The 13,996-nt window shown below is 34.4% G+C and overlaps 1 protein-coding gene across 5 annotated transcripts in view; it reads left to right on the top strand.

The window, feature by feature from the left end:
- The window catches only part of LOC119599900 (segmentation protein cap'n'collar), a 44,925-nt gene that overhangs the window by 6,252 nt on the left and 24,677 nt on the right, over positions 1–13,996 (top strand). For 3 of the 5 annotated variants that reach the window (XM_037949836.1, XM_037949838.1, XM_037949841.1), the window contains exons 2-3: positions 1,838–2,065; positions 7,694–9,408. In XM_037949836.1, the coding sequence (XP_037805764.1) occupies positions 8,410–9,408 (999 nt within the window). In that variant the 5' untranslated portion in view covers positions 1,838–2,065; positions 7,694–8,409. The remainder of the gene's footprint in view (positions 1–1,837; positions 2,066–7,693; positions 9,409–13,996) is intronic. The other 2 variants (XM_037949840.1, XM_037949837.1) reach the window with 2 other exon arrangements.

Genomic DNA, 13,996 nt, shown 5'->3' with positions numbered 1-13,996 from the left:
AGAACGATCAACTAGTAGCAAATATTTCTATTGCTACTTAAAGTAGCAATAGAATTATTAATATTTTTAAGCTACTACTCCATTTGTAGTTTATGTTTTATTTAGAAATATTTCTACTGCTACTGTTTTATTACTACTGCTATATTTTGAGATTTACTTTTTATAAGTAGCAAAAGTTTTAAAAACGTATGATTATAAAACAAAACAAATGCTACTGCTACAACTTCAGACAATTGTTTGGAGCAGTAGTTAAAGCAATAATATAATACTTGGTAGCAACGTAGTTTTTCTAACACTGAGAAAAACTAGACAGAATCTGACAAAATTTTCTATAGAAAAACTAGTCAGAATCTGACAAAATTTTCTATAGAAAAACTAGTCAGAATCTGACAAAATTTTCTATAGAAAAACTAGTCAGAATCTGACAAAATTTTCTATATAAAAACTAGTCAGAATCTGACAAAATTTTCTATAGAAAAACTAGTCAGAATCTGACAAAATTTTCTATAGAAAAACTAGTCAGTATCTGACAAAATTTTCTTAGAAATACTAGTCGGAATCTGACAAAATATTCTATAGAAAAATTTGGCAAAATCTGACAATAATGTTTGTAGGGAAACTAGTTAGGTTCTGACAATTTCATTAAATTTCTTAAATATGAATCTAACAAAAATTTTTATACAAAAACAAGTCAAAATCTAACAAAATTTTCTATAGAAAAACTTATCAGATTCTCACAAAATAATATAATAAATTTTGTCCATAAATACATGTCATAATATGACATAATTTTGTATTGAAAAACTAGTCAAAATCTGACAACATAAAAATCTGAAAAAATATATAAAATATTAATATTTATCAATATTTCTTATCAGACAAATGAGATGTCAAAAAAAAATTAAAAAAAAAAAATTCTAAACCGATCTACAAAGGGTTAAAACAAACACACGCACAAAAACAACAAAAAAATCAAAATATTGAAAAAGATAATGGTGATGAAAACAAAAACGATATTGCAGCGTTTTTTCTAAATTTCGCTAAAAACAAATTTTATAATAACAAAAATATTTATTTAATAAATAGAAGCGATACAAAACAAAAAAACCATGAAATCAATAAAAAATAAAAATAATAATAAGCAAAACAAAAAGCTCTAAAAAACAGTGACCAAAAATGTCACTAACACACACGGCAACACAATAAAAAGGAAAGTTAGCGATAATGCGTGCAAAGTAAATAGCAACAATTATTTGTTAATAATTTTATGCATAAAAAAATTAAAATAAATAAAAATACGGAAAAACACAAGTGACCATAATTAAAATGCAAATTAATTAAGAAAAAAAATTAATACAAAAATACAACGAGAGTTGTATATGTAAATACAAATTTGATAAACGTCAAAACAAAAAAAAATAATTGATTTTTATTTGAAAATAGCACAGAAAAAATAATAACAAACAGACGTCATAGCTAAGAAAAAAATTAAATCAGCAAACAACAATCACGAATATTTAACATTTTTATTCCTTTCCTTTTTCCTACATTCACACTCACGTCTTCCCTTTAAACCATTAACCTGTTAAATGAAAAGTTTATTGCTCAAGTTCAAGGACACACTTTTGGTATAAATATCATAACAACAAATATATAAAGTTAATAAAATAATTTCATTAAAAATAACAACAAACAATAGAAAAGTGTTATAATACATATTGAATTGTTGATTTTCTTTAACTTTTACTCTCCTCCCCTTTTATTTTTAAACAATTTCTATTTCTTTCTTTGTGTTTTTAACGTTATTTTTTAAATTTATTATACAATTTTCAAACAGAGTAAATATTTATTAATTTATTTTGGATAAAGAGAAATAATTGTAAATTAGAAATTTAACCAAAAGAAAAAAAACAACTACGCAATTTATACTTCAATAATTTTCATCTTTAGTAAAAGCGGCAACATTTTATTTTCTTTAAATAATCATTATAAATAATTTATGCGTGTCTACAGCTTGTAATTCTTCTTCAGCAATAGCAGCCACAGCGACAACAATAAAAAAAAGGTAAGTGAACTCTTTGTTTTTTAATGTATCTTCATGTTTTTTTACATACATTCATGCTTTAAATTTAAATATTTATGCGGTAAAAGAATATTAGCTTGGTTTCTCCGGGTGTTTGTAGGTTCTGGTTTTTAATAGATTTTAAGACGATCTAGCCACATCCATCAGTCTTTTCAAAAACAATAGAGATGCCTAGAAAAAGAGAGGAGATAATAGATGATAGATAGATAGATGATGATAGATAGATAGATTAATAATATAGATAGAGAGATAGATCCTGATCAGATAGGATTAGATAGATTAGACTAGATAGATCGATGCATAGATTAGATACGATAGCATAGATAGCTAGAAGATGCCAATAGAGGATAGCTAGATAGATAGCTCAGCATCCTAGCTCGATTAGCTCGCTCGCTACGCTCGCTAGCTGCTAGCTAGCTCGCCTCGCTAGCTTCGCTCGCTCGCTCGATCGATAGCGACGCTGCCTAGATAGCTCCTCGCTCCGCGCGCCTCGCTCGCTCGCTCGCTAGCTCGCTCGCTACGCTCGCTTCGCGCTCGCTCGCTCGCTCGCTCGCTCGCTCGCTCGCTCGCTCCTCGCTCGCTCGCTCGCTCGCTCGCTCGCTCGCTCGCTCGCTCTCGCTCGCTCGCTCGCTCGCTCGCTCGCTCGCTCTCTCGCTCGCTCGCTCGCTCGCTCGCTCGCTCGCTCGCTCGCTCGCTCGTCTCCTCGCTCGCTCGCTCGCTCCTGCCCTCGCTCGCTCGCTCTCGCTCGCTCGCTCTCGCTCGCTCGCTCGCTCGCTCGCTCGCTCGCTCGCTCGCTCGCTCGCTCGCTCGCTGCTCGCTCGCTCGCTCGCTCGCTCGCTCGCTCCCGCTCGCTCGCTCGCTCCGCTCGTCTCGCTCGCTCGCTCGCTCGCTCGCTCGCTCGCTCGCTCGCTCGCTCGCTCGCTTCGCTCGCTCGCTCGCTCGCTCGCTCGCTCGCCGCTCGCTCGCTCGCTCTCTCTCGCTCGCTCGCTCGCTCGCTCGCTCGCTCGCTCGCTCGCTCGCTCGCTCGCTCGCTCGCTCGCTCGCTCGCTCGCTCGCTCGCTCGCTCGCTCGCTCGCTCGCTCGCTCGCTCGCTCGCTCGCTCGCTCGCTCGCTCGCTCTCGCTCGCTCGCTCGCTCGCTCGCTCGCTCGCTCGCTCGCTCGCTCGCTCGCTCGCTCGCTCGCTCGCTCGCTCTCGCTCGCTCGCTCGCTCGCTCCTCGCTCGCTCGCTCGCTCGCTCGCTCGCTCGCTGCTCGCTCGCTCGCTCGCTCGCTCGCTCGCTCGCTCGCTCGCTCGCTCGCTCGCTCGCTCGCTCGCTCGCTCGCTCGCTCGCTCGCTCGCTCGCTCGCTCGCTCGCTCGCTCGCTCGCTCGCTCGCTCGCTCGCTCGCTCGCTCGCTCGCTCGCTCGCTCGCTCGCTCGCTCGCTCGCTCGCTCGCTCGCTCGCTCGCTCGCTCGCTCGCTCGTCGCTCGCTCGCTCGCTCGCTCGCTCGCTCGCTCGCTCGCTCGCTCGCTCGCTCGCTCGCTCGCTCGCTCGCTCGCTCGCTCGCTCGCTCGCTCGCTCGCTCCTCGCTCGCTCGCTCGCCTCGCTCGCTCGCTCGCTCGCTCGCTCGCCGCTCGCTCGCTCGCTGCTGCTCGCTCGCTCGCTCGCTCGCTCGCTCGCTCGCTCGCTCGCTCGCTCGCTCGCTCGCTCTCGCTCGCTCGCTCGCTCGCTCCTCGCTCGCTCGCTCCCTCGCTCGCTCGCTCGCTCGCTCGCTCGCTCTCTCGCTCGCTCGCTCGCTCGCTCGCTCGCTCGCTCGCTCGCTCGCTCTCGCTCGCTCGCTCGCTCGCTCGCTCGCTCGCTCGCTCGCTCGCTCGCTCTCGCTCGCTCGCTCGCTCGCTCGCTCGCTCGCTCGCTCGCTCGCTCGCTCGCTCGCTCGCTCGCTCGGTCGCTCGCGCTTTCGCTCGCTCGCTCTTTCGCTCGCTCGCTCGCTCGCTCGCTCGCTCGCTCGCTCGCTCGCTCGCTGCTCGCTCGCTCGCTCGCTCGCTCGCTCGCTCGCTCGCTCGCTCGCTCGCTCGCTCTCGCTCCGTCGCTCGCTCGCTCGCTCGCTCGCTCTCTCGCTCGCTCTCGCTCGCTCGCTCGCTCGCTGCTCGCTCGCTCGCTCGCTCGCTCGCTCCGCTCTCTCTCTCGCTCGCTCGCTCGCTCGCTGCTCGCTCGCTCGCTCTCGCTCGCTCGCTCCTCGCTCGCTCGCTCGCTCGCTCGCTCCTCGCCCGCTCGCCCTCGCTCGCTCGCTCGCTCGCTCGCTCGCTCGCTCGCTCGCTCGCTCGCTCGCTCGCCCCTCGCTCGCTCGCTCGCTCGCTCGCTCGCTCGCTCGCTCGCTCGCTCCTCGCTCGCTCGCTCTCTCGATCGCTCGGCTCGCTCCTCGCTCGCTGGTTCTCTCTCTCTTCTCTCTCTCTCTCTCCTCCTCTCGGCTCTCTCTCTCTCTCTATATCTATCTATCTCTCTCTCTAGGATCTCTCGATTTTGCAACTTCCGGGTCAAAAAATTTTAGAAAAGCAAATTTAAAATTTTTAATAAGTGGATTTCCAGAAAAAGAGTTCAGACCATAATTGACCTAAGTTCACATAAAAGGACCTCTTGCCATGATAATGCAATAAATAAAACGTTTTCTTTAAAAATTTAACTTCTTTACGGAACGTAGTCAGTCATTTAAATACTTTCTATATCGACTTCCCATATTCAAAAAGTGCTAACTCAATCTTGGGCCAAAGTGAATTTTTGAGGGCAAAAGATTTTTCAAGGCATTATGCACGTCTGGTACAAATTTGTAATGAAAATATTAACTTTTGAGCTTGTGTATCCGTGTAAATAGACTTTTTTGAGTTAGCACTTTTTGAATATAGTGGCTCGATATGAAATGTGTTGGAGAAGGCAAGACTATATATGTACTAAAAAAGCAAGTTGATTATTGTAATGTAGAACATTTGCGTATGTAGGTAGTAAAGTAAATGGAGTAAATCATGATTTGATGAGATCGATGAGATCATCAACATTTAGTTTTACATGATATCTACAGTCGAATAAAATGAAATAAGAAAACAAACAGTAGAATTAAATAAGTTAAATTAGAAAAAATAATTATTTGCCAAATTTTCGAATAGGCTCTTAACTACAAACACAATAGGGCGTTATTCTACAATCCTGAATATATCAAACATTGACCTCCATCATCTACCACATTAAAATGTTCTTTGTTTAAATTTCTGCCATAAAAAATCTGCATTTTGTTGGAGGTAAACATTCTCATGGTTCTATTTTTAAAATGACACATTTAACAACAACATTTTTTAAAATTATAATTAAAAATTTTTTCTTACAAATATAACCGAAATTTTATATTTTCTTTAATGTTAAAATACTTTTCATTTTTAAAACCAAAGTAACCCCAACCTTAACCTTGTTCAACAATATGTTTAAAGTTTAGCAACCTCACAAAAAAAGGAAAAATAATACATACCACCTAAATAATCTTTTAAAATTGATCATGTGCCTTTAAAATTATTTATATTTAAATTTGCTTTGTTTATAAATTTATTTTGCATTTTGGATTTCTTTTTAAAATAAAATCGATTATAATTTATTTGTTAAAAATGTGCATTCCTCTTTTTCCTTTAGGCTCCATAATTAAATTTAAATTTGTTATATTGCGATATTTTGTTTATATAAATCAAACAATTTTATTAATAAATAAACAATAAATTTAGAATTTAATAAAATTACACATTTTTAAAGATTAAGGACTATATTCTAATATATTTCAAGTTCAATGTTTGATGTAAGGTGAAAAAATTTAAGATTATTTTCTAAATAAACTAGCTATACCCAGTGTGCTTTGCTACCCTAAAAGCAATTAAATAAAAAAAAAACCCACTTAACATCCTAACTATAATAGTTTTACAGATATACAATTTTTGACATATGGAAGATACCACGCAAATTATTGCAAAGATACCACGCAAAGTTTGCCAAGTTTAATTAAAAAAAGTTAATTAAAATTTTAATATAGCCTATGAAAAATGTGAATAATCTTATAATTTCCAGGATATACAAAATTTTGTATTTAATTCATATTTGAGGTGACAAGCCCCCATTGATATTCCACCCATTTTTTTCTAAATGTTCACATGAATATCAAAATTCTTCATGTAAAATTTGAAGATTCTAGCTATAATAGTTTCTCAGATATATGAATTTTTCCATTTAATTCATATGGGGGTTCCAAGACTCCCTCCCCTTATGAAAGTCCTCCTTATTTCATAAAATATTCAGATGAATATAAAAGTTTTTCTTGCAAAATTTGAAGAATGTAGTTCGATTAGTATCCCAAATAAACGAATTTTTATATTTAGTTCATATGGGGGGTGCCCCTCTTCTATTGGTAGTCCACCAATTTATTACCCAAAATGTTAAAGTTCTTCGTGCAAAATTTGAAGATTCTAACTCCCATAGTTTTCAAGTTAAATGAATTTTTGTATTTAATTCATATGGAAAGTGACACGCCCCTGTTACTAGTCCGCACACGTTTCGTTCTAAATAATCATATTGATACTAAAGTGGCTCCGACAAAATTTGAGCACTCTAACTGTTATATTTTCTCAGATATACTGACTTATTATTTTCTTAATATGGATGGTGCCACGCCCAGATGGATAGATAGATAGATAGATAGATAGATAGATAGATAGATAGATAGATAGATAGATAGATAGATAGATAGATAGATAGATAGATAGATAGATAGATAGATAGATAGATAGATAGATAGATAGATAGATAGATAGATAGATAGATAGATAGATAGATAGATAGATAGATAGATAGATAGATAGATAGATAGATAGATAGATAGATAGATAGATAGATAGATAGATAGATAGATAGATAGATAGATAGATAGATAGCAACGCCCCTGTTGCTACTCCGCCCACGACATTGTAAAAATTTCAGAAAAATTGGTCTAGCCGTTTAGCTGTCTATAAAGTCCAAACACACATTCATTTTTATATATAGTCAGAAACTGACTATACTTTCTATAAGAAAATTAGTCACAATCTGACTATATTTTCTATATGAAAATTAGTTAGAATCTGACTATATTTTTATAGGACAATTTGTCAAAATCCGAATACATTTCCTATAGAAATATTAGTCAAAATCAGACTACATTTTCTAAATATTTTATATAGCAAAAGTTCATTTTCTGTTGTACTAATAACAAAAAATCTATTGGATTTTAAATAGGGCTTTCCCAATTATTGTTTTTATGTTCCAATCAAATATTAAAAATATACTCGAATAAGGTCGCTGCTAATAATGTTTAGGTGAAATCATCCTAACTTCATTAACTTACTAATTCTAAACATAAATCACAATGTTTGACTCTATGCAAAATTCATATACATACATGAAGTTTCGAATAACTTAAATTCAGTTAATTATATACAAAAGAAAAAAGCTAAATAACGACTTTCATACATATTCATGCAAACTCACGCGAATCTAACGATTCTATTCAAATCAATTAATAATCAGACTTTTAGTAATTTTCTCTTTCTTCTTATTTATCTCGTTTTAGATTTTACCGTATAATTTTTGGCAAATTTTACAAAAACAATAACAACTATTAAATCAAAGCAAAAAAAAATACAAAAACAGATACGTTGTCAAAATCATTAAATACAGACACAAGCTCGGGGCCATTTATTGGCCAAGGAGGTCATTGTTATTTATTAAAACCAAATAAGAAGCAAAATAAAAACAGAATTAAGAAAAAAAAATATTTAAAATTGAAAGAAATAAAACAAAAGACCAATAAATGCTTCTTTAGGAAGTAAAATAAATAACAACAACAGTACAAATATTGCGTTCCAAAAGTTATAACGAGGAATACAAACTACCGTTGCTGTTGACGCATTTCTGGACGCAGCTAAAGAAAAGTAATTATTTGAGAAATACAACATTTGATTAAGGAAAGAAAACAAAAAAAAAACAATCGTTAAATCCAAACAAGGAGAAGACAACGTTATTGAACTGTGGAACAGTTCGGAAAACAGTGTATCATACATTTTATACATTAAGGGGTAGGAGGTCGGTCAGTTTTTCCAAACAATTTGGCTTTGTTTTACGCCTACGCGGCCTTAATTCTTCTGAACAACAACATCAGCAACAATAACAACTACAAAAATTGTTATTGTTAAAAACAATCCACAATAAAACAAACGCAGCGAGAGTGACCTCCCACAAACATCCTCCTCATTCTCCTTTAGCTATAAATAAAACGCATCATTCAAAATGATCTCGAATAAAAAATACGCAATGAAAATGTTGCAATTGGCTTTGGCCTTAAGTCTGCTGAATGTGGATCCCGACAATTATTTGCAGCAAAGACTGCGTAACTGGGATTCCCAACTAGAGCTACGGGATGGCGATGGTTGGGAATTGGAAATGTTACGGGCAGTGCCCATGGTGGAATATCCATATGCCAATCGCAAGACTATGATGCCTTTAATTGAGGATTTAATACGTTTCGATCGACAAAGTGATCATCTGGCGAATCAGTACAATGTTACAGCATATTTGCTAAATGTCTCCAATGAAAATTCCAATCAAACGGCGGCCATGCAAGAAATGCAAGCTATACCAGCCACATCCTCAAATAACAATCCCTCTTCAGGTTCTTCAGCAACAACAACAAGTTCGTCTGCACTAGATTCTAGCACGGCTACAGTTAGTTCTGTCGTTACCGCTCCGGGGGCCACGAATGCAAGTCATATCAATAACTTGGACAACTCTGAAATGGAATTATTTTTAAATGCGGAAAATTTTCAAGATCACCGTTCGGTATGGGAACAAAATTTGGCCGATCTAAACGATTTCAATGACTTGCCTATATTGAATTCTCATTATGGCAATTTGCCGTTAAAAGATGGCCAACAGGATAATAATCTATTTGATTTACAATTAGATGCTTTTCTACCCACCATACGTAGCTCAGCATCTACTTCCGAATCAGAAGGTGCAGTAGCTTTAAATGATACTTTTCCTAATCCCGACGAAGAAGTTGGCATTAAATTAGAACAATTAGATGATGAAGATGATAAGGCCTTATTAATGGGTGTTATGGATACTAGAGCAGTTACTGCTTTGTCAACGGATCAGGTGGCCATTGAACAAGTTTCAGTTAAGAAAGAAGAACCCGATGAGTCAGCCGAAGACAGTGGCGTAGAAGCTGCCACAGATAGTGATGTAGATTTAAGTCCTTTCATCAATACAGTGGAATTAACTAAAGAGGTAAATTTTATTTATTGTCTTTTATTTTCAAAACAAACAAAAAACAAATATATAACTTTTGATTGATATGATATTAGAGTTGTTGGGGGGAATATCTGAGACAATTTTTTTTTATTAATTTCTAAGGTAACAGCTATATTATAATTGATGATTTTTCTTCCTTCCAATTATCTTCCCTCTGTTTTAAATAGTTGTGTAAAATTATATTCCAGACACATCTATAATAAAAGTAGTACATACCCAGCAAAAACTTATATGTAAAAGTAAAAAGTTAAAATTAAATGAAGTGATAATGTTAGTGCAAGTCATTACCGAGTTTTTGCTGGGTACATTTGTCACATATACTCCCACTGATTCATACAGTTGTGTGGAAAATATATTAAAAATTATGAAAAGAATTTTAAAGCCTAAAGGCTTTCAAGTGGGAACTCAGAATTCGTTAGGTCTTCAAAAAATCCAGTTTAATAAAAAATCTCATCATTTACATTATAGAACCTAAATGCGGTCCTAAAATTTATGATCCTGGTGCTTTCTAGAAACATATTTTGTTAGCAAATCGACATTAAATATAGTACAAAAACATATTGGGACAAAAATTACGTTCAGGCATTTAATCATATTTTCAATAATTTTTAATCATATTTTCAATTTGCTTTCGCCTTAAATTCAATTCTCTCAACATACTACATTTAGGAAGTGAAGCAGGCACGGAAACTTCAGTACTTAATACTTTTTTCGGTACTTCGACATGTTTGATATATTTTCTTACTTATAACCTTTTGATACGCAATCGACCTAGTAGTCTATAGTCTAGTCTATAGTCTAGTCTATAGTCTAGTCTATAGTCTAGTCTATAGTCTAGTCTAGCCTAAAGGCTATAGTCTAGTCTAGCCTAAAGGCTTTCAAGTGGGAACTCAGAATTCGTTAGGTCTTCAAAAAATCCAGTTTAATAAAAAATCTCATCATTTACATTATAGAACCTAAATGCGGTCCTAAAATTTATGATCCTGGTGCTTTCTAGAAACATATTTTGTTAGCAAATCGACATTAAATATAGTACAAAAACATATTGGGACAAAAATTACGTTCAGGCATTTAATCATATTTTCAATAATTTTTAATCATATTTTCAATTTGCTTTCGCCTTAAATTCAATTCTCTCAACATACTACATTTAGGAAGTGAAGCAGGCACGGAAACTTCAGTACTTAATACTTTTTTCGGTACTTCGACATGTTTGATATATTTTCTTACTTATAACCTTTTGATACGCAATCGACCTAGTAGTCTATAGTCTAGTCTATAGTCTAGTCTATAGTCTAGTCTATAGTCTAGTCTATAGTCTAGTCTATAGTCTAGTCTATAGTCTAGTCTATAGTCTAGTCTATAGTCTAGTCTATAGTCTAGTCTATAGTCTAGTCTATAGTCTAGTCTATAGTCTAGTCTATAGTCTAGTCTATAGTCTAGTCTATAGTCTAGTCTATAGTCTAGTCTATAGTCTAGTCTATAGTCTAGTCTATAGTCTAGTCTATAGTCTAGTCTATAGTCTAGTCTATAGTCTAGTCTATAGTCTAGTCTATAGTCTAGTCTATAGTCTAGTCTATAGTCTAGTCTATAGTCTAGTCTATAGTCTAGTCTATAGTCTAGTCTATAGTCTAGTCTATAGTCTAGTCTATAGTCTAGTCTATAGTCTAGTCTATAGTCTAGTCTATAGTCTAGTCTATAGTCTAGTCTATAGTCTAGTCTATAGTCTAGTCTATAGTCTAGTCTAGTCTATAGTCTAGTCTAGTCTATAGTCTAGTCTAGTCTATAGTCTAGTCTATAGTCTAGTCTATAGTCTAGTCTATAGTCTAGTCTATAGTCTAGTCTAGTCTAGTCTAGTCTATAGTCTAGTCTATAGTCTAGTCTATAGTCTAGTCTATAGTCTAGTCTATAATCTAGTCTATAATCTAGTCTATAGTCTAGTCTATAGACTAGTGTATAGTATATTCTATATAGTATATTTGATAGTCTATGGTAGTCTATAGTCTAGTCTATAGACTAGACTACAGACTAGTAATGGTGATGTTATAAATAATACTAATTCAAATTTTCCATCCTAAAGTGAAGGATGTGTTTACAAATTGTATGTAACTCACAGTAATCGGTAACTGTGGCAAATACCACCCACCCTCTATCACTACAAATCAATAAATATTATCGTAATAGAGACATGAGTATTAACTTTAACAATTACGATACGATATGTAAATTATTTGTGTCTACTTTAGTTTAGTATCTATACACTCGACTCTCAATATGGGAAAACAGGTAGTAAAGGTGATTTTATAATTGTATATTATAATAGAAATCAATAATAATACTCATAAAACAAACGAATACTTCAGCAATCTCAAACAAATCGTTAGATGTACTTAATTATTACATTTATAATAATACATATTTATGTATAAATTTAAGCGGAAAATTTTGAAGACAATAAAACTGTCAGAAAAACTTTTTAAATGGAATTATTAGGAAGCAGGAATGAAATTTAGAAATAAACTTAAATGTAAGGTCTCATAAAAGGAAATTAATTACTAGTTAATTATGGCTAGATTAGATAAACAACTTTGGATTTTTAAAGAGTATATTTTTTTATTTACTAAAAATTTCATATTGAATACAATACAATTGTCCAATTTAAACATTTTTATGACATACAATGATACGTCAGCGATTGTGAATTGGACATATATTTTTAATATAAATTGAGGGCAATGCTCATCTGAAAAGTGTGTATTTAAAATATTTATTTTGTTTCAGTTTTCCTACACACTTTTAGTTATTAAAACGTTTATGCATTTAATTTTTTTTTTTATTATAAAAATAGTTTTTTTTTTTGCACACATACTAAAGTAAGCAGCAGTTTTTTTATTTCTTTCTTTTCAATGCACTAGCAATTCAATTCAAAGCAAACATTAGTGCTGCAGTCAATGCACAATGGGGTGACAGTTAAAATAATAAAATTTAACTATTACAAGCGCAAATTTTAGAAAATAGATAAAACTTTATAAAATATTTTTGGATGATTTTTGTTTAAAAAGTCTGAATTTTGAGTTATTTCAGTGTTGTAGTAAATCAGCGATAAATATTCATAAGTTATTAAATCATTTGCTATATGTAGTATAAAACAAAACTGGATGTTCTTGAGCAAATTTAATAAGATTTAAAATATTTAAATTTTTTTTTTTCTGTTTATTTATTATTTTTTAATATTTTCTGCTAAAAACTTTTAGTAACAATTTTCATTGTAATAAATTGTTTATTTTTAAAATTTATTGCTAATGACCTCAATTGTCATTGTTTAACAACGAAAAAAAAAGAGTGCAACTCAAAATTAATCGAAACAAAAAAATGCTAAAATTATTTCATGTTCTAAAAACAATTCGTTCACTTTTATTATTAAAAAAAAAACGATTTTTTCTTAAATTTTGATTGTCACTATGAGTTTATGGAAAATGCAATGTTATTTTGTTAAAATTTTTATTATTGATTTTATTATTATTCCTTTTGCTACATAGGCATAGATAGTATATTGCATATGGTTTAATTATTTTAAATTTTTATATGTATGTATATATTTTTGTCGTTATTTTTTACTGCGTTATACTTTTTTAAACTTTTTTTTTTTTTTTTTTTTTGATAACGTTGACAATTTGTTTATTTAAGGGGATTTTTTAGTTGCAATTGATATGCAATTGTATAAAAAAGTTTAGAAAAAGTGTCAATGAACTAATAGTTTTAAATTTAATTAAAAGTTTTATATTACAATATTACTGTTACCAAACCAGCAAACTATTAGGGTTTCAGATTATTTTTTTTAAATTTTTTTAATTTTAAAAGTTTGTTATTAAATTCTATTAATAGCAACTACCACTATACAACTTTAACTGTGAGTTGCCTAAATACTTATTCTCATACTATTCAAACTTAAATTTCTATTTATTTAAGTCTCTTTAAAACAAAGTCTTACTTATGTAGGCAGTTTTTTTGAAACGTTTAGTTTTTACGTTAATTGACAAACTATTCATTTGCAATTTATTATTTCATAAGACTTTCCAATTACATTTAAACAAAAAGTTTTTTAAAAAAAACTCAAAACAAAGAAATGCGAAAAAAGGCCTCCACTTAAGTTGCTTTTTATGGGCAAACTATACAAAAACAAAAAAATCGCGTGAGTTTTTTTAAACTGCGAACTTCAGCAAAAAGAGATAATAAAATACTAATAAAAAATTATTAAATATATTTTTTTAATTATTAACAATATAAACCAAAACCAAGTGTTAAGGTGGCTTTTCAATTTGATTTTATTTGTTTTTTTTTTTTTTTTTTTTTTTTTAATTAGAGATTGAGAGTGTACTTTTAAATTGTATTAATAAAAAAAGAGAATAAATTGAGTAAAAAGTTCAATGATTCATTTAATTTTGTTTTTACTTTATTTTTGTTTGTGTAAAATAACAATTTTGCGAACAAAAACATTTGTCATATTTCTTTAAAAGAGACTTGGAAGTTGCCAAGAGATTTACAATGAAAGCGTTGGGCGACT

This window comes from Lucilia sericata, unplaced genomic scaffold (assembly GCF_015586225.1).
Source record: "Lucilia sericata isolate MDLA Ls3-8-SP2 unplaced genomic scaffold, ASM1558622v1 Contig000096F_arrow, whole genome shotgun sequence".
NCBI lineage: Eukaryota > Metazoa > Arthropoda > Insecta > Diptera > Calliphoridae > Lucilia > Lucilia sericata.
Note: the sequence above shows the minus strand (reverse complement) of the source record. Positions and strands in the feature narration are given on the sequence as shown.